We start from the raw sequence: 27,422 nt of genomic DNA, 5'->3' as shown, positions 1-27,422 counted from the left end.
ATTTACTCATGCATTTTTCAAGACTTACAAGTCCTACAAAGCCACTTCTTAAGAGTGTGGTCATACTTCACATGGTGCCAGTTGTATGAAAGACGCAAAGCTAGGAGCTACAGCTAGAAAAATTCAGACTAAGAACGAGGCTTTTTATTACAATGAAAGCAGTTACCTGAAGAAGTAATGGATTCGGACACTTTAAATACAGTTTTGGATGCCTTTCATATATATGTTTTAGCTCAGCCAGAAGTAATGGACTTAGAATGCACATATTTGGTTGTGACCGAAATATGCAGGAGGTTAGGCTGGTCATAATTACCGGTTCCTCCTAGCCTTGAAATCTATTAATTTATAGCAGCTGTCAGTGACCCCAAATGGCCAAAATGGCAGCCACTGAATAACAGCACATAAGGGAGCCTCTGTCATAGTCTTCTTCCAGTGACACACTAAAATAACAAGGGAAAAGAGTGATTAGAACTAGAAGCATGTTTTTTAATTATCCAACATTTGGTCAGTTGTGCTGTAGCCAGTTATTTGTTTTTTAATGTGTAATGCATTGGTAATGTGTTGTAAACTAGTAAAAAGGAGGACAGGAGTCCTATCTGCCTGAATATGCCCTGATTAAATGCTATTTCTTTAGCATCTACTCTTTGCTACTGTGAGATACAGGATAGTGGGCTAGACTACAGGGTAGTGTGGTCTGACCCAATATGGCACATCTTATGTTTACCACATACCTGTAACCCACTATATGAGCGTGTCTATTTAAAAAAAGCTCTACATAAAAATTGAGGTGCAAGCCTATTTCAGTATGTTTTGAGACTACATTAATACGAGTAGGGTGGACTGATTTAAGGTAAATATATTGTGGTTTGTCACTGTTCTTGTGTGGTAGTTACCCAGAGTGAAACAAACTAAGTATAATATGGTATTGGAAATTCTAGGGATGTTTTAGATTATGGAGGGAAGGCATGTGATTGAGTTAGTGGTTGATTTTAGGGCTTTTTAATGGTGGATTGAGAAGAGGCTTCTGCTGAATGAAAGAAATATGAATAAGTATTGCTTTTGAACTGTAGAGATGGGCTGGATGTTGGGCTTGGCTGAAGCAGGTAAATGTATGGTACAAGCAAGGCTTCAGTGTAGCTGGCTTGTCAGTTTGGGAGGAATTGGAGAAGAAGCTGGGTATGAAGCTCTACTAGGGGCCAGAGTCAGAGAAGCTGCCTGCCCTTGGCCCGGCCAATTTGTGCAGTAGGGAAGGAGGCATGTAGTGCAGGGGAAGAGGTGCAGAGCCACAGCAATTTTCCTGCCACTGTGTCCTCCCCCTTACAATGCACACCCCTTGCCCTGTGCTCTCCCATATACCCTCTCGCCCACAGCCCCCTTGCACCACACATCCCTTCCCCTGCACTCTTCATTCTGCTCCATGTCCCCCATCTCCCCTCCCTGAACCAAACATCCATCCCCTGGGCTTTTCTCATGATCCGGTATTGCTTGTCCTGGGCTGGTACCTGATCTGCTGCTACTGCCAAGTCAAGTGCTCTGTGCCCTGGGAGAAGGCAGAACAATGGCATGGGCTAAGCAGGGGGGTGGAGAGATGCATGAAAGTGAGGGGGTAAGTGGCAACGGGAAAACACCAGAAGGGGGCAAGTGGTGAGGGGGGGCAGACAGCACTGGGGAAGGACAGACAGTGGGGGAAAGTCCTGGGAGGCAGGAATGGGGAGGGGGTGAGTACTGGGAGAAACAAGCAAAAGAGAAGCAAGGAGGATGGGTGGCAGGGGGTACAGGCTTTCCCTACTGCAGTGGTAGAAGGGAGACATATTTAAGATTACCCCCAATAATTAAATTTTGAACTTGGAAAATGATAACAAATTTTTAATTTTCAGTGTCTGAAAGCTAATAATTAGGGGGGTCATCTTAAATTCAAAGTCCTGGATTTGGATAACTATGGTTATTTGTTTGATAGATCAGCAGAATTTTGACTCTAGGTTGGTTGTCTGGATTTTATTCCCTGAGTGACTCTTTAATGGTGACAAAATATTATCTGACTGGTTGAGCATGTGTCTAACTTTGGTTACTGTACTAGGAGAATCTGGCAGTATCCTTAACTGAAATGCATGAAGTGCAGTGTTAAGTACCCTGCCACTTCTATTTCTAGCACTGCATAGTAATGATACAGAATAATTTCAGGTTATGAAAGTCTCTGTAGGTTGTGCATCCTTAGTGCACAGGCAAGGCAGTAATTAGGAACTGTGGACATTTTGCTTATATAATATTCACACATGCAGAAATAGAGTCCACAAAAACAACTGTACTTTAGCTTATTTCTTTAAAAATGTCCAGGAACCATCAAGTTTTGAACTGAACTGAACTGCCTAATTGTTAAGTTTTTGATGCTAGGGACTCTAGACATTTGGCAAGTGCATACTGCTCCAGCATGCCTGAGCTGATGTCTGTTGTGACCTAGTTCTGTCACTGAATTCTGCAGGCCATGAAAACGTAGAGCTGGAGATACTACTTCTGACAGTGGAACAACTACAGCGACTGTGGATGTTATATGCTCTGTGCAGTCATTCCATAATGATGGAGATTAAATTGACATGTTTATGAATTCTTTATTGCGGGCATTTCAGTTTCAAGAAATCATAGATCCTGGCACCAGGAAGTTAGATTGGTGTGTAATAATGGGAGCCAGCTGATGTGCAGGAGAGTTGACATGTTACTCCTGCAACAGTTAATCTCTTTGCCATTAATACACACTGATAGCTAGGGGCAGAATTTATACATCAACCGATTTAAGTGATCAGAAACGGGTTTAAACTTGTAACAGAACAGTTTAGTGCACATAAACCTTTTGAGTTTCAAAATAGCCAAAACTGGTTTAAGATAAACCTGGTTGGAGGTAGCATTAGACTGAAGAGTAGCATAAAAATGTCTTTCTTTGCAATCCTGTGGGTACACACACCCTTCTTCAGGCTGAAGAGAATTCAAAGAGTTGTAAAAGTTATCCTAGGTAGAAAGGAAACGTCATTTTGCAAAGCGAGGTAGAGGGTGGAAGTTTATTCCCTTGGGTACCTCAGAGTCTTCTTGTGCGAGGGTTGCTGTGATGTGCAGATTAGGCAGATTAAAGTACCCGTTTAATACGTGCCCATTCTGTCCCCCTCCAGACTTAATACGAGGCCTTTCCTGAAGGTGTCGCTGTTTTGATACTAGTCGTCCCCTCGGCTGAAGGGAAACTGCAGCTCTTCAGCCCCTCGCTCCCCGCTCCCATTCAGCCCAGGCCCAGCAGTGCCTCCTGCAGGCAGGCACCGGGCTTTTTTTTCCCTTCTCCCCCTTTCCCTGCACAACCTGAAACGGCCTTTGCTGCCCTGGTTTCTTTCCTCGGGACAGCCGCCCAGGCAGAGCTACAGGCTCAGCTCGAGTTTGTGTTATCGCTTCTCTCCTGCCCCCCCTCCCCGTGGAAAGGTGGTACGGTCCGTGGGGGGCGTTCCCGCTCCATGGCAGCCCCCCCGCAGCGCGACTTTTGCGGCCTCGTGTCTAGCGGCAGTGACGCGCGCGGGCCGGAAGCGATTGTCCCAGCCTCTCGCGAGAGCGGCAGCGGAACGAGGTCTTCCCCGCTGGACTGCACCGCGGCCCAATAGGATGATGACGGTGGCGCTCCGGGCGTGGGGTCGAGGGTGGGACTTCCGTCTGAGCGGGGCCGGTCCGGGTTTAGAGCGAGTCAGCAGCGGCGAAGACGCCGCTGCCGACCTGCCATGGCCTGCGCCGAAGCCTCGGCGGCCGACAAGGAGCGGTACGGGCCGGGCCGGGCCGGGGTGGGTGGGGGTGGGGGTGGGGGTGCGTGTGCGCGCGCGTACACGCCCGCGTACACGCCCGCCGCCTCCCCCGTTTCTGGGCACGTGAGGGAAGACGTGGTGCTGGGCGGTGTTGACAGGGTTTGAGGAAGGTCAGGGAGGATTCGGTTGTGTGCTATGCTAGCTGTATTGCAGGTGGGCTTTATTATCTGGCCCGATCTGGGGGGGGGATTTGCCCCAGGACAGCAGGAGCACTGCCCTAAAACAAAGGTGAACCCCTGGTTAAGTTTCAAGTCTTTGCACCAGAACGTAGGGATGCTGCAGGCAGGTTGGTCCAGCCTCTGTCACATCTGAGAGTGCTTTAAGGGTGTCCTTTGCTTCATTTGCAGGAGTAAGAGCAAAGGTGGGGCATGCTAGAAAGCAGGAGGGGCCAACCTTGTAGGTGCACTCCCTGGGTACCACTCCGATCCCTTTCCTCTGATCTCTGTGCCTCATCTGTTTCTCTTTCTGCTTCCTACCCTCTGCTTCCTCCCTGCCTGATTTGATGTTCTTCTTTCTGCTTCCTGCACTATCAGCTGCTATTTCCTGCCATCTCCTTGATGCTGGTGCCATTCGTAGATTCACAGGTTCATAGATGTTAGGGTCGGAAGGGACCTCAATAGATCATCAAGTCCAATCCCCTGCATAAGCAGGAAAGAGTGCTGGGTCTAGATGACCCCAGCTAGATGCCTATCTAACCTCCTCTTGAAGACCCCCAGGGTAGGGGAGAGCACCACCTCCCTTGGGATCCCGTTCCAGACCTTGGCCACTCGAACTGTGAAGAAGTTCTTCCTAATGTCCAATCTAAATCGGCTCTCTGCTAGCTTGTGGCCGTTGGTTCTTGTAACCCCCAGGGGTGCCTTGATGAGTAAAACCTCACCAATTCCCTTCTGTGCCCCTGTGATGAACTTATAGGCAGCCACAAGGTCGCCTCTCAACCTTCTCTTGCGGAGGCTGAAGAGGTCCAGGTGCCCCAGTCTCTCATAGGGCTTGGCCTGCAAGCCCTTAACCGTATGAGTGGCCCTTCTCCGGACCCTCTCCAGGTTATCCACATCCCTGTTGAAGTGTGGCACCCAAATTTGCATGCAGTATTCCAACTGCGGTCTGACCAGCGCCCGATAGAGGGGAAGTATCACCTCCTTGGATCTGTTCGTCATGCATCTGCTGATGCACGATAAAGTGCCATTGGCTTTTCTGATGGCTTCATCATACTGACAACTCATGTTCATCTTGGAGTCCACTAGGACTCCAAGATCCCTTTCCGCTTCCATGCCACCAAGCAGGTCACTTCCTAGGCAGTAGGCATGCTGGACATTTTTCCTCCCTAGGTGCAGCACTTTGCATTTCTCCTTGTTGAATTGCATTCTGTTGTTTTCTGCCCATATGTCCAACCTGTCCAGGTCTGCTTGTAGTTGTTCCCTGCCCTCCGGTGTGTCCACTCCTCCCCACGGTTTTGTGTCATCTGCAAACTTGGACAGAGTACACTTCACTCCCTCGTCCAAGTCGCTGATGAAGACATTGAAGAGTATCGGTCCTAGGACCGAGCCCTGCGGGACCCCACCGTCCACACCCTTCCAGGTCGATACTGACCCATCCACTATGGTGCTCTGGGTACGACCCTCTAGCCAATTCGCCACCCACCGGACTGTGTAGTCATCCAAGTCACAGCCTCTTAACTTGTTCACCAGTATGGTGTGGGATACCGTATTCAGGCTGCCTATACCACTTGTGGCACTAATGCCACAGGTTGGCCACCCTTGTTTTAGAGCAGTGCTCCTGGGCTTAGCAGGGGACAGTGGAGAAATGTCCTACAGCAGGGGCGGGCAATTAATTCAGGCAGAGGGCTGCTTACTGAGAGTTGGCAAGCTGTCAAGGGCCACATGACAGGCAGCCAGGGGCAGCTATATTAATTTTCTAAATTTTTTTAGGGGCCCCACGGGCCAGATAGAGTGGCCTGGTGGGCCACGTCTGGCCTGTGGGCCGCATTTTGCCCACCCCTGTCCAACAAGTTGTCAGAGAGACTTTGTGAAGGTGTGCCAAAGCACTTTTCCTCAGATCTTCCTCTAAGAGAAAGCTGAGCTATGTTGGCCAAAATCATCTTGAAGCAAGATTCCTGACATGGAGAAGTTAATTTAGCAGTTAAGTCATTAGAGAGAGGTAGTTTGCCCAGTTAGTCTAAAGTCAAGCATTAGTCTATAGGGGAGCACCTTAAAGACTAACTCCTTCAGAAAGGCATAAGTTTTCATAAATTGCAGCCTACATCATGAGATGCTATGAATGGACTTGCAGGGAGCAGAAAAGAAAAAAAAATAATTGAAATGCAAAGCAGGGGTGCACCGATAAAGATTTTTTTGGGCTGATACTGATGGCTGCTTATTAACAAGCCATATCTGCCAATACCAGTCTGTTTGCTGATATGCAGCCTGGTAGCTTGGAGAGAAACGTCCAGCTGGTAAGTCGGGGGCAGGGGGGCAGTCCGAGGCCCCTGTGGTGAGATAGCGAGAGGGGCAGGTACTGCCTGAGCGGGGTGATGCAGGTCATGGGACAGTTCTGTGGCTTGTCCGGGTGTGGGGGCACAGGGAGGTGGGGCAGCTCCTGCTGCTGTGCACACCCCCAGGGCAGGCATGGGAGGGTATGTGACCCCCAGATCTGTGTGTATGGTGAGGGCAGGCTGCTTGCTCAGGGCCAGGGCTGCACCAGATTCTTCCCAGTGGTGGGGGCTGGGCCCAGGCTCCGTTCAGGATAGGTGGGATGGGTGGTGGTAGCACTGGGAGGGGTTGCTACAGAGTGGGCTACAGCCACCCCAAAATTCCCTGTAACCACCCCTCCCAGCACCACTGTAGCCTGCCCCACCCCGTCCATCCCACGTGCAGGCTGGGCCCAGGCCCTCCCCTCCAGGAAGAGCCCAGCACAGCCCCTGCCCTGAGCGTGTAATGGGCACCTCCCCTCACCCCACACAGATCCAGGGGGCACACGCCCCCATGCCTCCCCCAGGGTGTACATAGTAGCAGATGCCTCCCGCTCCCTGGACAAGCCATGGTTCCACCCTGTGCCCCGCCCTGGCTGTGCAGTCCCTGCCTCAGTCCTGCTCACTCTCCTACTGCAGGGGCCTCGATCTTCCCCCCCCACCCGCCTCCACCCCACAGATGTATTGGCCAAATGCTGCTCTCCAAGCTGTTGGGATGCACTCTTGGCTGCATGCATGCTGCAGCTGCGCACATGCAGGCAGCATTTATTAGTAACATTATCACCCGCATCAGCCAAAAAACAGCGATGGCCTGTCAATTTTCTTTTTATTGGTGCAGATACGATATGAACTGTATCTCTAATGCAAAGGATAAGAATAGGGGAGGAGGCACAGCAGAGTTATTCAGTAAATAACTGAAAATGTCTTAAAATGGGAAGTGTTGGCTATCCTTAATATAATCAGTGTACAGGATGCTGGTTACTTAGAAGCTGGGGGGGGGTTCAGTAATTTAAGAATTTGGGGTATTAAATAGAAGATCACAAATTATTAAAACTTCCAAGAGAATGTTTTTCATTATTAACTTTTGGAATAGTACCTATTGATGCTATTAAAGCAGTAGGATTGAGCAATAGGATTTAATGATATATGTGCAACCAGCTATTAAATTGAAGGAAAATTTTATAGGGTATAAAACCTCACGATTCAGAATTTTTGTTAACCCTATGGTGTTTTATAATTGCGCATAGCTCGGTTTCTCAGTTGGCTCAGAGTGTGTACTAAATTAGATAAGCCATTGACCTGACTTGATATTGCAATTCCTATGCAATATCAATATGGTATTCCATTAATCAGTATTTTCCAGTTTGAAGGATTTATGTAAAACTTAAGATGTTTTCTCTTTTAGATTCATCTGCATTTACCCAGCGTATTTAAACAACAAGAAGACAATAGCTGAAGGAAGAAGGATACCCATAGACAAAGTATTTAGCGGATGTCACGAGAAAACTAAGTTTTGTGTCACTTGGTTGGAGGGGGGTGGGTAGAAAACTGCAAAAACTAGCAATCTACTTTATTGTTCGTCAAAAAAAAAGACAAAGATGCTAGATGACTTCAGACTGTAGTTTATTTGAATTTGGTTTCAGAATGACACCTCTTATTCTTGTGTGAGCTAAGCTCATACCTCTACAGGGAGAAACTGATTACAGCCTGGAAAAGTTCAAAAAATAGACTAATGTGGCACAGAATTATTTGCCTGCCCTTGCAGTAATGCTAACCTGGGCTGTTTTTAATAACTTGCTTGTAATTTAATGACTTTACTAATCTGGATATGGAGTCTTTGGCCTCTTGGTTTGCCTTTACATTCCCTCCGTGGGGTTACCAGGGGCAACTGAAAATAGAACATGTTGAGTAAACTTTTGTAACTTACTTGTTCTTGTCACCTTGCCTGCATGTGTCCCGAAATATTTTAGGGTTAGATAGCCTACATGATTGGATCATTGATATTGTACATCACATAGCATATTCAGAAATGCAATGGATTAACATTTAGCAAATTATAAAACTTGTAGATTCTTGCTACCAACTTCTAGATAATTTTTTCAGTGAAGATAAGACCTGGTAGGAAAGTCATGGATTTTACTAATTGAAAAGGTGCTTCTCAGGCCTGTTCTAGATATCTTTTTGTACCACTACAGAAAATATAGTGCTATGGTCCACCATACTGGCCGGAGTGTGACAAAGGCATGGTTTGGAGTTGCTCCATGGCTCCCTGTGCCCCCAGGACTTTAAAGGGCATGCTGGCAGCCCTGAACTGGGGAGCGCTCCTCACTTGTCTAAAACTTGAAAGAACATGTAGCAGTTCCCTGGTTCCAGGCTGCTTACATAGGCAAGCAGGCAGTCTGGGCCTGGGACTGCTTGCAAGATGTTTGGGGGTGGCAAGAGTTGACAGGGGTGGATTTGCTACTATGGGACAGAGCTGTGTGCAGGCTTTCCCAGGTAGCCAGGGCTGAGTTGGGGGGTTCTGCTTAGACTGTGGCTGCCCCATCTGTGGTAGTTGGTGACAATCGGAACAGGGCTGTCAGGCAGCCAGCTGCTCTCCTTCTCCCTTGGGGGCTGGGAGCAGTGTGCAGAGCACTGTTGGATGGTGGAGGGGTTTGCTGTATGTCACACCTTTAAAAATTCCTTATAGTACAAGTTCTGCACACTTCCCTTATATTTATCTGTTAAGTCTCTCTCTCAGCTGGGATCTGAACCTACGTTTTCCAGTTCTCTGTTGCTTTCTGATGCATATGTTTCCTGGAATATGTTTGGATTCTTAAATGACTTGCATAAATAGAGAAGGAGCCAACAGATTTTTCTGTGAAGCATCCTTCTTTCCTTCCTTTTCCCCCTATAGAATGTCTAGACCTGTTTCTCTGCTGTAGATGAACTTAAAAAAGGTAGTAATTTAAAATTTTCTTTAATAGGCCGTTGAAAATCCCACACCTACAGAAATCCAAGATGTGTGTGCAGCAGTGGGACTCAATGTACTTGTAGAGGTAATGTAAACGTTTTGGGCTTTTTAGTTAGTCTCCATAAAGACTGTTTTCATGATAGCTGTATTTAAAAACTGAAGAAAACCTCCTTAGGAAAGTCACATAAACAAACATAATTCTGTGCAAGTGAATTTCAGGGTTGTTGGTTATCACATTTACCCAAAGAACCTTGTCTGCTTAAGTGAACTTATCACTTTTATATGGATGTTACAGTATTGGAGAGACTGCAGGAAGGAACCATAAAAATAACTTTAGATGATAGAAAAATGTATATTGAGAGCCTTAAAGAACTTTAGTTTAGTTTAGTTTATCAGAAAAGCAATGACTTGATTAGGGTTTGTAATTACCTTCACAGGGAGACTATACAGAGTATTCTAGGCTTTTCAGTGTCAGAAGGCCATAGTAAGAACAAATGGCTAGAAGTGAATTCAGACAGTTTCAGGTTAGAAATAAGGGACAGTCTTTTGTTCTGTTTTGTCTTTATAAACAGTGAGGGGGATCAACCACTGGAACAAGCTGTGAACAGTAGTGGTGACTTCTCTATCTCTACCATCAGAGCATATCTGGATCCTAGAAAATACAGGAAACTCTTGCTATCTGCGGGTTTGGCATTCACAGTTTCAAATATTTGCGAATGCCGAACCAGCGTCTTAAATACGCATAAAGGAGCTCCTCGGGAACTCCATGCTTGCCGCCATATTGCTTGGTGTAATAATTTTAAGATGGAGCTTCTATGAATAATTGATTTTTCTGGTTTGTTGGCAATTCCAAAATAGTTTGATTTCAGATCAATTAAATGTCTTTTGTCTTTACTTTCATTTTATTACAAAATTATTAATGCCTTAAACTTCAGAAAAAATTTAAATTGAAAAATCAACCTATGTTGTAGTGAAAATAGTGCAGTATTTTTGTTTTTCCCCAGAATGTATGTTTGTTTTTTTAATGGAAATTCATCAAACTTTACAATGGTTTGTCGTCTTGTTCTGAAGTATTTCTGATGAGCTGAATATGAAGTTTTGGTGGGAAAAAGACTGGGCAATTTCTTACTTTCAAGTACCTCTATTTTATAGTATCTACTTTCCTGACTTGGTCTCCACAAGTTGCTGGCAGTTACTAATGGGTTATGAAAACCCATACGTCAGCATCAAGGGTTGGCAAACTATAGCCCACAGGCTGGATAGGGCCTACAGATAGGATTGGGTCCAGCCCACGAAGATTTGGTCTGATCTGCATTTTACTAAGGAAAGACTAGTTTCCATCCATTTGATCCAGTTCATATTTTGCTAATAGCATGATTATCTCCGCTGCTCTGCCAGCTCCTCCAGGAGAGCTGCTTTTCTTCACTTCAGTGTCTACTCCCCATCTATGGAGCTGAAGTGGCCCAGGGGGGTTAATGACCCCTAACACTACCCAGTCACAAGCAGCAGTTTGTGTTAGTAAAAGGTTATCAACCCCTGCTCTACACTGCTGTGACCCCTAGTAGGTGTAGATGTTCACTCATTTATGGAAACATTAATGTTCTAACTTAAGCTTGTATGCTTTTACTGCCCTTCCTGCTGAATTACTTTCTTTTATCTTCAAATCTATATTTGAAACCATTTGTTTTTATATGCTAGAAAAATAAGATGTACCCCAGAGAATGGAACCGTGATGCCCAGTTTAGAGGCCGAGTAAGAGTTCAGCTCAAACAGGAGGATGGCAACCCATGTTTACCTCAGTTTCCATCACGTGAGTAGACTTCTTGGGGTTGGGTGTTGTGGGGACTTTCAAGTAACTAGTCACCATTGGACAACTATCTATTTAAAATAGGCTGGATCAATTTTCCCTACACTTATGACCAATTTATTAAAATACATATGGAGTACTTTGTCATTATTTACTGTAAATCTAGACATTAAAATGCTTAGCTAGTATAAGCCAAAATAAATTTGTAGCCAAACAGACTGAGCAAATCAGCATATATGAATTGGTTGCAGGGTGCTTGTCGCAGGGCACCTCAGTGCCTGCTCCTAGAGGGGAGAAACTGCCAGGAAAAGAGAGAGCCCTGGCATGACATAACGAGCCGAGCTGAGGGTTGCCGGAGCAACTAAGGGGAGTGAGCTGCCTGTAGGGGGCAGGGCCGGGCCCTTATAAAGCCCAGGGCTGAGGCCAGGCTGGCAGTTCCCTGCCAGCAGCCAGAGGGGCAGGAGCTCCTGGAGCTAGTATGCGAGCATCACAGGAACCGCTCTAGCTGGGTGGAGGATGGCAGCTCATAGAGGTTGGAGCACCATGGTTTAGCTGGGCGGCTTGGAGTTAAGTTGTTACAGCCAGAGGGCGTGTGTTTAAGTTATAGCCAGGAGGCTTGAGGTTATGTTTGGCTCTGTTATTATACCAGAGGTTTGGGTGAGGCTGTAGGGGTTGGAGGAGGCCTCATAGGGACCCCACGGGAGTGTGGGGGCCCCAGTGCCTGAGGAGGGCGCAGTGTCCTCATAGGGACCCCAGAGGTATGGGGGCCCCAGCGCCTGAGTGAGGGCACAGTATTTTAAGGGGGAACCCCAGTGGTATGGGGACCCTGGTGCCAGTGAAGGCGCAGCGCCAGTGAAGGCGCAGCTTGAGAGCCAGTGAAGGCGCAACTAGCGGCGAGAAGCACAACCAGGGGGTTGCGGGCAGGGAACAGAGACCCCAGGTTGTGTGCAGGGTACGTAGACCCCAGCCCCAGAGAGGGGCAGCTTTGAGACGCCCCAGTGCGGGCACGACGAGCCCCAGGAAGGGGGGCGGTGGTATTAGGAAGCCCAGGACAGGCGCAGCAAGCCCTAGAGAGGGGGCAACATTATTAGGAGGCCCAGTGCGGGCGCGGTGAGCTTCTGGAGAACGGCTAGTGCTGCGGCAAACCCCGGAGCAGGGTAGAGTGCTGCAGTTGCCCCGGTGAGAGGGGGTAGCAACGCGGTGTGCCCTGAGAGAAGGGGAGAGCAGCGCAGTGGGCCTGAGAGTCGGGACATTACCAAGAAGCCCAGCGCAGGTGTAGCGGGCCCCAGGCGGTGGGGGGCGCTATTGCAAAGGCCCCAGAAAGGGGCAACATTACAAGGGGGCTCCGAATGGGGGCTCGACGAGAGTCCCAGTGAGGGTCTGTATATTGGAGAGAGCCCGGGAAGTGGGTGTGTTGACACACCAACGTCTATTACATCTGCGAGGCTTGGGGCGTGGTATTAGGGGCTGGTAGGAGCAACGCGTAGCCCATAAGGCTAGGGTGCCTGGAACGCACCCAGTGTACAGGGAGACCCCTGGTGGGTCTGGGAGAACACGGGGGATGGAGGTCCCAGCTAACCGTGCCTAGGAGACGCGAGGCAGCCTCCCAACTTTTACCTAAACATCAAAGACGTGGCGGGCGAGAATCTGAGGGTGCCCTTGGGCCGACTTGGCATGGAGAGGGGGCCTTAAGGAGATCACGGCCCTCCTGGAGGACCCTGCCGTGACAGTGCTATATTATTATTATTTCTCCTTTTCTCAGTTTCATAATTGTGAAGTAAAGTTTAGGTCTTTGGGGTGACCACTATTCCCAACACCCCCTAAAACAGTGTACTCCTTAAGCCAGAAGAACTGTTTTTCTTCAAAACTATGATTTTTCCCTTTTGGCTTGTGTTGCCATACTTTAGTTACATTTCAATCAGTTTATCAGTTGCTATGCCATTCATTAGCATACAAGCCAATTTTGTACTTAATGCTCATTGAAAATACTAACATCCCCCTCCCCCCCTCAAAAAAAACAACAAAAAAACTCTGAATGGCATTGCTAAAGAAGCCTTGCTAATTAAAGTAATATAGCAGCAGCATTGCATTGTTTTATCTGCTTGGAAAGGGATGGGGGTAAAACAACTTAAAGTGGGAGAGTCAGTATTAAAAAGTAGAATTTTGTTGGTGGGTTCATTGTAGCCCTGGGTTGAGAGGAAGAAAACCATGGAATCTGCTGGTAGGTGCAAGTAATTGGGACACAGTGTTGGCTCCCAGGAAGGTGACTACAGCAAGTTCTGGTTCTCTGTTCAGGTCCAGCCATCTATATTTATAAGGATAGAGAATGCTTATATTGAGTGAAGAATGAAACAGTCTCTTGGAGACTTTAGCCTCTCCTGTGTGCTGGTAACTGATGTAGGAAAATGTCAGGGCATTTCACCTTCCAGTGGCTGTGCAAGCTAGATCTTCATTTGGATTATAGTACAACTTCTTAAGTAGACTCCAGATGGTTATGACTAGATTTCTTCTGAATTTCTTGGTGCTAATGATTTTCTAGTAATGTTCCAATCCAAAAAATGCCGCATACCAACCACAGAATACCCTTTTACTGGTCTCCCCAGCACAGGGAAAAGAAGCAGAGTCTTGGACTTCATATGCATTTTGACACAGCCCTGACATTAACTATGCTGATTTTTAAAGTGATCGTTATAACTAATGTAGAGAGCATATATTGTGTAATGTTGATCTTTCTCCCCTCTCTCTAGGTAAGTCAGTAATGCTGTATGCAGCAGAAACGATTCCCAAACTGAAAACAAGGACACAAAAAATGGGAGGGAGTGACCAAAGTCTCCAGCAAGGAGAGGGAGGCAAGAAAGGCAAAGGGAAGAAGAAGAAATGAGCCTGTGACTGGCTTATATGTACTTTGTATAAACATAATTATGCCTAATTTGGATGGACATGTTAACAGTTGTGACTCTGAAGTCAATGATGCAGAGAAGAAATGAGAATTGGTGAAGCTGTACAGAGTTGTTTTTTTTTTTTTTTTATTGAACTGGAATGCATGTAACTGTACTTCACGTTGTGTAACAGTAGATCCATATGTATTCACAGACAACCCCTCAAACTCCAAAGTAAAGTACCTTCAGTCCTAGAAATTAAAGAGAACCAAGACAAACTGAAGAGGAGGCAGGAGAGGGGTGAAGAAATATGAAGCTGTATGCTGCTTTTAAAATATCCAGTTTTTTTTCTTAAAGTCAACTGCCTTAGTACAACATTTACTCTTCTGATAAAGAGAACTGTCTCAATTCTGGAGGTTGTATGTCACTATAGTTGGAAAATTTATGATGAATGGAGTAATCATTACGTTGTACATCTATCTTTCACAAATGTTAAATTTAATAAAATGGCAAAAGTAATTCTCAAATTCTATTTGCTTTTACAAAAAAACTCTGTGGTTACAGTAGCATTATTCCTTAAGATGATCACAAAAACTTTTTTTTTTTTTTACTCCTTTTAAAAGCTTGTGGCTGTTATCTGCATTCTGTGAAATAGCTGATAGACTGTTAGGTGTATACAGAATTCAGCATTCTTTCTCCACTAAAAATAGTCTTCTTTTATAATAAATCAAACCCAAATTTTGGGAGTACTAACTGCTAACTTTGTAAAACACAAATATTTTGTCATATTTTGCAGAGCCATGTAACTCGCTGATGAAGGGAAAGGTCAGTCATTCATATAGAACACTTGGCCAATCTGGACATCTGTCAGCCACAGGGATTGGGATAGAAAAGAGAATCTCTTAAAAGGCTGTAGGAAGCATGCATTGTTCTTTGCAAGTTGCAGGGGAAAGAATAGGAATGCAAAGGAAGAAGGATTGGAAAATCAAACAAACTTTTGAAGAAAAAAAATTCATGTAGGCTTTTTCTGATTAAACCTTAGATCAGCTCCTTTTCTCCTAATGTAGCATCGCTTTTTCAGCAAAATATATTCAATGTTTAATTATTCATATTAACAAATATTGGAAACATCTTCAGTCTTTCTTGTAGCATTCTGGTGAGGCAGATTTTCCAAGTAGTATGATAGTTTTTCTTTATGCTCTCTTGATGTTTTGCTTGACCCATTTGAATCTCTTCAGTCTTCTACAAACATGGTCTCTAACAATATCCCAAATCTGGGCACTGGGAGACTAGATAGCATGTGATGCAGAAAACTATTTGAAAGATAAAAACTTATTTCATCCTCTCTTGACAGTCTCTGTTATGTATGTCAGAGTTCTGACCAAAACAAAATTAACAGCATCATATATATTGCATGAACTTATGTTCACGAAAGCTTGTGCATCAAATTATGTATCTTATTTAGTCTATAACGATGCATATGTACTCTGCTTTCTGCTAGGCTATTTTTAGCATCTTATTGGTGCAACTGTTGGTACATCTTCATCTTACAAGGCAATTTGACTTGATACTACCTGGCCCACTGTATTGGCAAAAAAGTTTATGGGAGAAGAAGAAGGGAGAAACTGTTCAAAGTAACCTCAAAGTTTTTATTGTTTAAAAATCTAATTATAGTTATGCAAGGCTTTGGGCAGGTTTTGTTTCCTGCTGTGAGGGGGGGTTGTTTTGTTTTTGGGGGGTTTTGGTCTTTTGTTTTTTTTACCAGTTGACTAATGGTTGTATGATTCTGCTTTGAGGGACTATTGCCACCTTTAAGCCAAAGTGTGATATGCAGAGAGGAATGGTGTGAAGAAGAGAATGATCTGTGCCACGTGATTTTTGTGGTGACTGAATAACTTTCAGATGCTTGGAGTGCTGGTAATTCTGACTGAGGTGGGATAACTAGGTGATGCCCACAAATTTGAGTTGCTCTCCTATGGATTTTTTTAAATCAGTGTCTTTCAGTTTGGCTATTGTGCAGATTCCAAGCTTGGGTAGGAGGAATGACAACAGAAGTCTTAATTTTTGTGAAATAAAGAATAGCTGCAAATAAATTGAAGATGCTTTTCATCTCTTAATTTAATATATGATAAAAAGGGTGCATGTGTCTGTTTTCTGGCTTGTGAATAATGTTGGTGTATTGCACGTTTAGATCCTGGATCTTACAAAATTCCTGGCATTAAAAAGTGATCTGGAAGTTATGTTTTCTGATACTCTGAATTTGGAAAAGTAGATATTGTGAATAGTATACATGGAATGCAGTCAGCACTTCTTTCTATTTAGGTAGCATCTGAAATTCAATTGGCCATTAAGGACCATATCAAAGAAAGGACCCTGTTGCCTAAAGTGCTGTTTGGGTGGAATTTAGGTACCTAAGACCAAGAGCAATTCACTTTAAAAAAATCTACCCAAACTGAAAGTCCTTGGGTACCCAAGGAACTCTTACTGGTGGAAACCTTGTCCACCTAGTGCGTCAAAAATTTGGCTACTGCACATACCTATAACATTTGTCATCTTGGTTGAGCTGAGTGCTTAGGTATTTGGATTTACAAATACAGATTTCCTGAGGGGTAATATCTAATGGTGTAGTCAGTCCACACCTAACATACTGATAGCATTCAACACAGCCACTTTTAATCAAAAACATGCTGACTGGTGTTCACCTAACGATTAGAACAGTTGCACAGGAAGTTGGAGACTTGAAATTTAAACTATATCTAACCACTGTGCTAGAGGCAACACAACTGCTAGCAGCCCTATCTTAAAGAAAAATAGTCATCTGCAATAAAGGGATAATCTGTCATGTGAATTTAAGTGCAAGTTTTGGCTTTGAACCCTAGTTTCATGTAGACATCTAATTTAGAGCTGCAGATAGGCATCTAAGTGCAGCCTGTGCCCAGGTGCATGTGGGTGGGAGTTCAGTCACACACCCCTTTTTAACATTTCCTGGGTGCATCTACATATTCATTAATGTGCCATGGTTATTGTGCATTAAGTTTAGTACTTGGTTAACCAAGTACTAAATGCGCTGTAACACACGCTACTGTGCAGTAGCACTGGCACATAGCTATTTAGTGATGTTTACTGTGCAGTAGCTTAATACTGCTGCACAGAAGCATGTTAGCACGGTTTTTGCCCAACAAGCTACTGCACAGTGTTATTTGGCTACTGTGGTTATCATTTCATGTAAATGTGCTCCCTGTGGGCTGGCCTAGCCTTGGTCCCTGTGCTCAGTGGCTTAGGTGTTGTGAATCCTAATCCCAGACACCTAACACTCCCCATTTAAAGTATAGAAAACCTAGGCACCTCACTATGGTTGGTAAATTTTGCTCCTAGAGCTAAACAACTGATATGTTTAGGTGTGACAGTACTGTCATTGTTAAGTCTCTTGGATCTAAGCTCAAGTAGCTATTGTTCCCCCCAAAGAAGGTGTGGGGGGGAGGTAAAAAATAAGTTAAACATTCTCAGACACATAAAGGTCTTATTTGAAAGATCCCTGTAAATAATAGCTTTTATTTTACCCATTTCTTGTTTCTCTTCTGTTTGGTTAGTATAATATATTTAACTAGGCCAGGTTGAAAAGTTTTGGACAGAAATGTGATTTTTAAAAAATTTTTTTTTTTAGAGAAGTTCCCCCATAATAATTGGAAGCCTGAATTTAGGCACTGAGCAAACATGAGTTGAAAAAAAATTAAGGCAAAAAAAACGAACAATTGCTTAAAAATGAAATCTTAGCAATATGTTAAACTGTAAAAATAGATGTTTTGTTTACTTGTTTCAGATGTTTGAAGCCAGCAGTTGCTATAGTAGAAATGCAAACCCCTACGTCTACCCAGTGCTTGACAAAGCGAATGAGTGAGTATCAAATACTTTAAAATGTACTGAGAAAGTATTTAAAATATTCTTGCATACAATTCTCCTTCCATATCCATGATCTTCATGTCACAGGAGACAAGCATTAGGAAAACAACTGTTTGAGTACTTGTCTGTGGCTGAATATTTATTCAGCTCCTGGCGCATACACATTTTATTAACTCATGATTACTTTTTGGCCAGGTTAGCAACCTGTTAACCCTGACTTTTGATATGGAGTATTCTTATTTGTCTTCATCCAACCCACAGAGAAGTGCACAGGATCACGTATGTTTTCCCATAGGGAAACATTTGAGTGTAACATCCAATCAGGACAAACTGCAAGATGGAGCTAATATCTGTGTCTTGCAGCACTTATGCTCTTATCTACTGGTTTTCCACAGTTTAGCGTTGGCTAGTTACAGGATTATTTGAACTGGACCATCTACAAAGCCTTCTGGAAAAGTATTAGGAAGTTAGAAAAAATTGTTTGCAAATGTTTTTGTCGCCTATTCCATGAGAACCTTCAGACCCTGGTCCCTCTGGACAGATTCCATCTAAAAATGTTCTTGTCAACCCCTGATCCCTGCCATCCCAGCCTCCTACTTTTGTCTCTGGTAGGACAGACTAGATTGTAGTCACTAGAAACTTAGAGCATTGTTCAGGGACAATGAGAGGTAGACCTGTACAAATCTTGCTAAGAAAAGCTCTAATTCCCCTCACTATTTTCATGCTAGTGGGACTCTAAACTCAGTACAGTCACTGTGAGGGATTGTGCTACTCAGGCTTCAGTACTGCAACAGCATGTAAAATTCACTTCTGCTTGGGTACCAGCTCTTTCAAAGTTGATCTTGGGAACTCCAGCTTTTCCAGAGCCAGTAGCATCTTGCATGATTTCTGCTGATGGTTAAAACATTAAATTTAATACTAAATATATTTGGTACGTTTCAGCATTACCAGCTACATCAATGCTGTCAACCCTTTATTTTCTTCTCGAGATCTCATCTTTATGACACCATGTTATTGAGAACTGGCAAAATATGCAGACCCAGGAGACTTGATTCTTTCCATATTTTCCCCTCTCATTTGTTCTTTTAACATCACATCATTGTACTAGGTACTTCTCTAAGTTTTACTGCCTTTAAACTCAGTGCATCCTGCTCACCCTGACTTTAGATGCATCTTGTTTGTCTTCATGTGACCCAGAGAGGAGTAGATAGGGAGGGAGACTTACGTTTCCCGAAAGGTATCTTTTCATGGCTTTTATGGATCAGAGAGAGATTCTAGAGTAGTGATTCTCAAGCAGGACCCTGGCACTGTTAGTTGTATAAAGTAGGGATTTTAAATAAGAATTCATAGTGTTAAACATTCTGACCTGTTGTGTTCTTTTTGAGTTCTTTTCAACAGAAAAATTGCTCTATTATTTTTTGTAATAAAAAAAAATGGAGAAAGTTAGGAGCTGATATTTTCTGAGGGATGCCTTGAGTCTAATGAGTAGGGACCTACTGAAATCACAGTTTTGTGATTTTCACGGAAACCACAAAATTTGTAGGTCCCCCGTGGAAAAGTGTAGGGACTACAAAAATGGCCAACAATCTGGTGGGGGTGGGGGAGGGAGCTGCAAACAGAAAATAGCGGGAAGCCCTGGCATCCTGGAGCATGGGGAAGCAGGGGAGTGAGATTTTTGTGTAAGGGTCCATTCTCCACCCCCCTCACCCTCCATTTCCACCCATGCCTCTGAGTGACCATCTGTCAATCTCCAGGGAAGGGCAGGACTTTCAGGGCCCCATAGCCAATCAAAGGCATGGGAGGTGTGGGGGGGATACACTCCCCCATGAAAATAGCAGACAGTGCCATACTCACACTACAAAATCAGGGGGGGAAGCCACCCCAATTTTGGTAGGTTCCTACTAATGAGGGGTGCTTGAGTCTAAAAAATGTTGAGAACTACGGTCCTAGAAATTTATCCTGAAGAAGATAACAGCACAAAATATCAGTGTGGTTGTACGTGCCCCACCTCATGGCCTTCAGCATTGCCCATGTAATAGTCTCTTGGAATATGTGGGGTCTGTACTGGCCATAATACTACATGTACATGCTACCCTATAGAGAGAAATCCTCCATGACCAGAACTCATCAACCTGCTGCTTCTCGGTTAGCTCTTCAAGAGCCTGCTTGCTTGGGGGAGATTTTTAAAGATGACCTCCCTCAAACTGGAAACTTAGTTGAACTTATAATTGTGACATCCTCATCCCCAAATGAAGCTGTAGTCCCTTGAGTCTCATTTAAACAGATGAGTTTAAGATTGTCAAGAGTTGCTCAGCAGAGTCTTTATAATCTTTACAAATTCCTCAGTAGGAGGTTCAAGAACTTTCACATTCAACCATGCCAAGTTATGGAGCACTCCTGCCTCATGAGGCTGTCATGAATACAGCTAAGAATTTATAGCAAACACCTGCTACTGCTGTCCCCACTTCAAGGAAGGCAAATAAGAAATATCATATTCCACCTGCAAGGGTCCCAGATGAGGACCCTTGCTACCGCTTATAGTTGTAGTGGCTGACAAAAAATGTAAACATTACCACAGAATGACAAAAAATCATCATGCAAGTGGCAAAATTTGCGTGTGTGCTATATTTAATTTGACCAACTACATGGTTGGGGCAGACATAGGCAAGCCTTCAGGTATTACAGTACACTTCATCAGGCCTCTGGAAGAAAAGCAGACATAGCAAAGTAGCAGATGGAACAGGAGCTTGTGTAAAATACCATATGTAAACAAAAACAGGATATAAGAGAAATTAGCAGGTAGTCAACAGTCAGGAGAGATGCAGTAAAAGGCCTGATAATGAAAGAACAGGATCATTCAGGAGAGTTGTTATCACCTGTAAAATACAGAATTTAGCAAGTATCAGGTAGATTATAATTGTCCATGAAGTCATTGTCTATGTTAAGTCCCTGGTACAGGCAGTCCTCGCACTTACGGTGGGTTATGTTCTTGGAAAAGGCACTGTAAGTCAAAACGTAAGTTGAATCTGATTTTCCCATAGAAACAATGTTGTAATAGGGGATTACATTCCTGACCAAGGGCCTGATACCCAACTCTTTATAGAAATGACCATAAACACCATATTTAAATCAACTATAAATGATATAAACTGTACAATACAAAGCTTTCTAAAGTGTACTGTATATAAATCGATTAAACAGGGCAATACAGTAAGTAATCATAACATTTTATTTAATCAGATGGACCCCATTGCACTGGACCCTAGTAACATTTTATTCAATCAGAAGGTGAAGGAACACCTTCATCAGGGTCATGGAATTCAGAAGGGCTTCTTTGGGGAGATTTTGGGGTGACTTAGGGCCACTTGATGGCTTTTTGAGAAACTGATCCAGGGATGTTTGTTTTGCTGCTGCCTTTTTCTCATATTTTCTGGATCCTCTCACTGTAAGTAATAACATGGGTGTAAATGGCGGAGTGCTGCAAGTGCGAATCGCCATAAGTTGAAACACCGCAAGTCAAGGTCTGCCTGTATGTACTTAGTGTCTGATAAGCTAATTAATTACCATATTCAACTTAGAAGGCTGTTGGGTAGGTTTCCTTTGAGCAGAAGAACTGTGAAGTCAGATTTTTCTGTGAAAAAAAAAATCTACTTGTGATTTAGTGTCTATGTCCTCTTATTTTTTTTCTGTGATCTTTCATTCTGGTGTGTAGTTTTTGTTTGGTTCCACACATACAGTTGCCATAAGGGCATTTGGTGCACTGGATGTGGTATACTACAGTCTGGGATAGACATGTATATGTTCCATAGATGTGATGGTTTTGTTGTGGGGAGCACTGATTGTTGTGACATTAGGGATATGTTGACAGGTCTTGCATTTATTGGAACCAGCGCTTCCTTAACTATTAGGTGCCTGTTGATCAGGAGGAAGTTTACTTCTGATGAGTTGGGCAAGCTTAAGGAGCTTGCCTATGGTCGTGTACAGAAGTTCATTTTCTACTGAGAGACTCATTGCTCTCCTATGAGCAACCACAAATATATAGACATTCAGGATTTTTCTCCTGTAGCAAAAATGGCTGCTCCAAGAGAAAAATAACCCAGGAGTTTCTCCTGGGAGACCGAATGTCTACGTATTTATTCTTATGAGAGAAAGTGAAGCACAGCCCTCTGACATCCTGGTGTGTTCTCCTCTTCCTCCCCTCCAGAAGGCAGTGTATCCCTCAGACTGGACTCTACTGCTCCAGCCAAGCAGGGAGGCAGGACATGCTCCTGTGTTGGCTACAAATGTCCAACTCAGGATCCTTAAAATTCTAGTTTATTAGGCAGATTGAAACACTGTAATCATAAACCTTGGGGCTGGTCCCCACACACACACACATGCACACACATACACACACACACACACACACAGTAGCAGGCTACAGAGTCAGGTATACCTATCCTACAAGCACTGGAGTCTGTCCTTGAGGCTTCTTTCAGCGTGGTATCATCTTCCAGAAGGGGGTCGCTGGCTGGTCCTTCTGGCTGGACAGGTCTGGTCGAGTTGGAGATCAAGAGGGCACCACTGAGGGTCACTTTTCACTGCCTTTTATCTGTCCTTGGCAGACTTTGGTGACTCCCCAGTTTTCAGGTTTGCCCAATCCAGGGGTCATTGACCCTCGTGGGACTTCCACCCCCTCGGTGGCTACTGGACGGCATCTGTCAGCCCCAGGGGTTGTCCGCACGTACATGCAGGTTTGGGAGTCCATTGATGAATTTAGAATAGGGCTCTGGGAGTGGTCAATCTGGAGATATTCAGCCCAAAAGTTGGTCCCCTGCGTTGATTAACTCAGGCCAGGGCTTCTAGCCCTTGATCAGTGACGTTTAGAGATTTCCCGGTTGTTACATTGTCTTCTATTGAGTTCTTCCATTGGCTGATCTGCAGCTTCCAGGTGATAATTGCTGTCTGCTGCTACTGTGTTACACATTCAATCACTGATTCACTTGGTCTTTCAGGGGCCAGCCTGATACAAGGAAGAGCAGTTTGATTCCTGCCCTTGTTAACATTGTTACAATGTATAACTTACTAAAAGTTTTCATTCCATCCAGGAAGAGTACGCAGCACTGCAGCGTCCTTAGCCTGACGAAGGGTTTTTGAACCCGAAAGCTTGCTTAATAACTATTCTCCAACCATTTGGGTTGGTCTAATAAAAGATATCAAATTCACCCAAGGAACCTTGTCTAACTTACTAAAACACATTTAGTTGAAAGGTGAGGAGTATAAAATATAAGCTACAAATGCCATGGCACACGAATAGATAAAAATACCAAACTACAAGGGGAGATACAAAATGCACACACACAAATTTTAAAACACAATTCCTTATCTTAAAGTGAAAGAGAGAGGAAGGAAGAAAAGGTAGAAAAAGAGAAACATATCCAAAGAGGGGAGAGCAAATGCAGGCAAGAGGAAAAGGGGGCTTTCTGCTATACCTGGAGTGCTTTGGGACTGGAAAAGCCCAGTCCCTTCACATTCCTCACACTGTGCTTTAGGACTGCATGGATAGTTGTGTCCCCTCCACATGATCCTGAACAGTCTGGGTCAGCTAATCAGGGATGCCCTGTGCACGTCACTGTCACCTGTCTTCAGGAAGACAGGAGTCTGCAGACCATGTTGCAATGGGGCCCTCTGGGTAGGCAGCCTCTGCACCACAGACTGTTGGCTCCTCAGTGGCTCAACATTTCTAATGTTTGTATAGGGCTCTCTGGTTGTTTTTCTATTGGGAAAACAATCCTGGGAGAATTCTCCCAGGTTATTTGAATGGGTGTAAACAGCCTATATTTATCCCAACTATGCAGTTGGTCCAAGAAAATATATCACTCACAAGAATGCTTGCCTTTCCCATATTTCCTGGACCATCATAACAACAGAATCACCTCAGCACTATCAAAAAAATCATCTTGATTTATTTGGCCACAAAGCTTATTTTACATAAATCCCACAGCTCAGGCTTTTAAGTTATCAAGCATTACCAAGTTTGATGATTTCAGGAACTTCAAGCATTGGCCACATGTATTTGAGACTGATCTATTCTAGCTATGATTTCTCACTGGAAAGTTGTAAAGTTCCCCAGGAAACAATGACAGTATCAGAAGAAGGAATCTTCTGCTCAACTATGCATATATCTCAGCTTACCTCCTAACCATTTTGAGAAGTCAGTCAAAAGTTACAATGGCACTTTTACTTAGAAAGACAAAGATAATATACCAAAATCCCAGGGTAGTCAGCAGAATCATGTTCTTCCTCTATTCAGTGCTCTCAGTCTAAAATTACAACTTTAGTAGAACTGAAGTGCTGAAGTAAGAGCATATCTACATTTTCTCATGTGCATGACCTCTTTTAAGTCATACAATATGTCAGACTATAACATCAATGCAAGCAGGGCTGGTTAAACTTGCTTTATGTTCTGAGAACATATAGATATGCCTTCTTTAGTACCACAAACTATACTGACATTCCTAGATTGGAAAAACCTCATTCATGTGTGCAAGGGGGAGTGGCTTTTATACCTTCCCTTCCTCTAATACCACAGTGGCATGCCCATCCCCATCAATTCTGGGGGAGGAACGCATAAGCTCTTCACAAAGTATGAGGCCTTTGGGCTCCAAATTAAGCATGACTGTATGAGAAGGCAATCACAATAGGTGTTATTAGTGCTGGCAGTGTTGTCTTTAACTAAGCATATGTCAGATACTTTTCAATGTAACACCATTTCCAGTTGCCTATAACTGCTGAATTCTACATAAATTATCCTCTGCTGAGTGTCTGCTGCGAGCTGAACATTTTAAAAAACTTTTAACCAAAATGATTTTTTTTGAAGATATAGTTAATAATAAAAAAAACAACCCTGCTGTGCTTTCCCATTTTAGAAGGTCCTGGCTCTCCTCCCATTTTTCTTTAAAAGCTCTAATGCCCCCCTGATTAGGAGGTAGCTCAAGACCTGGGAGAGAGTGGTCATTTATATATAGTTGTATCTTTTATCCTTCCTGTGAAAAATTTGCTCCCAGCTTGGCCAAATGATAAACCTTTGGGCAACAGCCATTGGCACATGTTCAGAAGAAACTTCTAAGATTTTCAGTACCCAAATTCTCGATGCACAGGTAAGACAGGTCTTCCCCTGCAGTTCTGGCTCCATGTTGCAGATGGCCTGCCCAATCTGAGCACTTGAACAAAGGATAGGGAGCCCATCTTCCCTGTGCTCTTGGAGTACATACTGGGTGCAAGCAGCTCATGAGAGAGGATGAAGCTTCTTGATTTGCAGGTAGAGGATGGGAGCTAGACCAGTGGGAGTTGGAACAAATTAGAATGGAATTTGATAGGGCAGAAACCGGGACTTCAGGCTAACAGGGAAACAAGGAAAGAATTACAGCTGGCAAATACTAGACACGGACTGGGGACAAAATTGGGGCCTTCTGAAAACAGACGACTGGGGGTTGGGTGGCAGAAGCTCAAGAGTCAGGAAGACCAAGGTGAGGAGCTGTAATAGGCTAAGCAAGGAGACTGTTCTAAAAATTGGGGCAGGGCATTGAGATTGGATAAGAACCTCAGGAAGGTTGCAGAAAAGGGGTGTTGCCTACAAGTTTCAGTTTCCTAGGTCTCTGAATGCTGGAAGCTGAAGGGGAGAGGAGCAGGAGACAGATGGGTCTGGATAAACCCCTGCACCTATATTCCTGTTCTTAGCATCAGCTCTGCCACTGTGACTCAGTGGGCTCAATGGGCCTGTGGTTTGACCCAGCATGGCACTTCCTATGCACCTATGGGAGAGCAAGAACTGATACAGGCTTGGAAAGCAGACTGAAGACAAGGAACTGGGGGGTAGGGAGGACTGGAAATATCTGGGAAAGACCAGAAATCTGGAGGGGGTGCAACTGGATCTGATATGCAAAGAGGCTAGTACTAGGAGAAACTCAGGATGAGACTGGCGAGGACAAGGACAGGAGAGTCAGGGCTGGAACAGCTTAGAGATGGGGGCAAGGTGGAATAAAGAGGCCATAGAATCTATTACAGCACATTGGTCTCCAAAGCCTACTGTTGAATGCAAGATCTGAAACATCTACTGCTGGTCACTTTGGTTGCAACTTTGAGGTAAATGACATTCCCAGGATTTCAGGGTAAGTGCACCAAAAATGAGGCACATATGGCAGCTGCTCCTGCATGTTAATTGAGGTGACTAGCGTCACATAATTAGCCAGTAGACAGGGCCAGAATCTAAATTCTCCAGGGTCCTATTCCACTGCTTTAAATGTAGGACAACTCCCCTCCCTGCAAGGCTCACCCCCTGAATGTCTTTAATGCTTCAACAAGTGAGGCAGGAGACGTACAGTCAAGCTCACTTATTGCATAACTCTGACTAATTTAGGTACAAGTTCTATCTGGTGGGAAAAAGAGTATGTAATCTTAGAACAGAATTGTAATTAGAGGATCGTATACTCAAAGGGGGATGAACTGATGCTGCACAAGAGCTGGCTTAATTCTGGCATTTGTTAATTTAGGAGTGCTTCACAAGGCATCTTGAAAATATGATTTAGGATTTACTATTTACTGTAAGTGTTAAGGGGTCTCAGTTTTTTGATATTTAAAAGGAACTCTTCATCCAGAGAATTTAACTATGTTCTTTCTTTCACAAGGGGAAATGACAACAGTTCGAGTAGCAAGAGATGGCAGTAGCAATGTTTAGGAACTGCACATTGCTCATGGTTGTTGCACAAAACTACCTACTCACTAAAAGGGATGCAATAAACTGGTACTTGTCAAATCAGGGAAGTTAAGTGTAGTTTTGAGAATCCCAAATATTTGTTAGATTCCTGTAAGAACTGGTGCTTGACAAAATAAAGCTGAAAAGCAAGAATTCACACTACTTTTCAGTGGATGAATGATCATACTTTAATTTGCTGGCATCCATATGGAAAATTCTTTAATCATGACAGTATAATTCCATTTTCTGTTTTTTCCCTGCTTTGACCCACTGTTTTGTTGGGTTCAGAGTGCCACAGGAAGAGTTGGAAGTGATGGCACATGTATTTTGCTAACAGGGAGTAGTCACAATCATTCCTATCTACCGTTTATTTCATCACTGTGAATAATTCCATATTCTTGTTCAGCATTACTTAGGCCTGTGCTCTTTCCAAAGGCTGGCAAATCCACAAAAGAGGATAAACAAATCTGAACTGCTCTAAAGCTTATCCTTAATGGATGGTATGTAGCACACCCATTGCCCAAAGCTTGTCAATCTTGGGGGAAAATGCCACTACCAGCCATAAAAGCTCCTTGAAAATCTGGAGTTAGACAACCACAGTGGACGCATAGATGTCCACTTGCAGACTTAAAGAATAGCAACACTACAGCCTGAACATATTCTTACTGTCTGAGTTGGAGTGTTTCTTATATGGCTGAGGAAATGCTGCAAGCTTCTAGCACGCTGCATTTGAGGGTGAAAAGGAATGCATATGTGTCTGCATGTGTTTGCAGTATAAGTGTAGCCTGCTTTTAGCCCTGTTGGGACTTTGAATGGTGGAGCAGAGTTTTTATTAAAGAAGATATCAAAAGCATCATA

General features: G+C 44.0%; 1 protein-coding gene across 2 annotated transcripts; it reads left to right on the top strand.

The window, feature by feature from the left end:
* The first annotated feature begins 3,621 nt into the window (after nucleotides 1-3,621).
* On the top strand, nucleotides 3,622-14,449 carry SRP19 (signal recognition particle 19). 2 transcript variants are annotated; one of them, XM_059724938.1, is made up of 5 exons: nucleotides 3,622-3,668; nucleotides 7,697-7,772; nucleotides 9,258-9,329; nucleotides 10,943-11,054; nucleotides 13,799-14,449. In XM_059724938.1, exons 1-5 carry the CDS (start codon nucleotides 3,634-3,636, stop codon nucleotides 13,930-13,932), a joined length of 429 nt encoding a protein of 142 aa, XP_059580921.1. In that variant the 5' UTR covers nucleotides 3,622-3,633; the 3' UTR covers nucleotides 13,933-14,449. The 2 variants fall into 2 exon arrangements, with proteins under 2 accessions (XP_059580921.1, XP_059580920.1); XM_059724937.1 differs by lacking the exon at nucleotides 3,622-3,668 and adding an exon at nucleotides 3,675-3,784.
* The last annotated feature ends 12,973 nt before the right edge of the window (nucleotides 14,450-27,422 follow it).

The sequence above is a fragment of the Alligator mississippiensis genome, chromosome 3, assembly GCF_030867095.1.
Source record: "Alligator mississippiensis isolate rAllMis1 chromosome 3, rAllMis1, whole genome shotgun sequence".
NCBI lineage: Eukaryota > Metazoa > Chordata > Crocodylia > Alligatoridae > Alligator > Alligator mississippiensis.
Note: the sequence above shows the minus strand (reverse complement) of the source record. Positions and strands in the feature narration are given on the sequence as shown.

What these genes read in the sequence shown, in the direction of transcription:
- SRP19 (XM_059724937.1), top strand. Translation starts at nt 3,747, where the DNA reads ATGGCCTGCGCCGAAGCCTCGGCGGCCGACAAGGAGCG. An exon ending in GACTCAATGTACTTGTAGAG is followed by an intron (nt 9,330 to 10,942) that starts GTAATGTAAACG and finishes TTTATATGCTAG; the next exon opens with AAAAATAAGATGTACCCCAG. An exon ending in TTTACCTCAGTTTCCATCAC is followed by an intron (nt 11,055 to 13,798) that starts GTGAGTAGACTT and finishes CCCTCTCTCTAG; the next exon opens with GTAAGTCAGTAATGCTGTAT.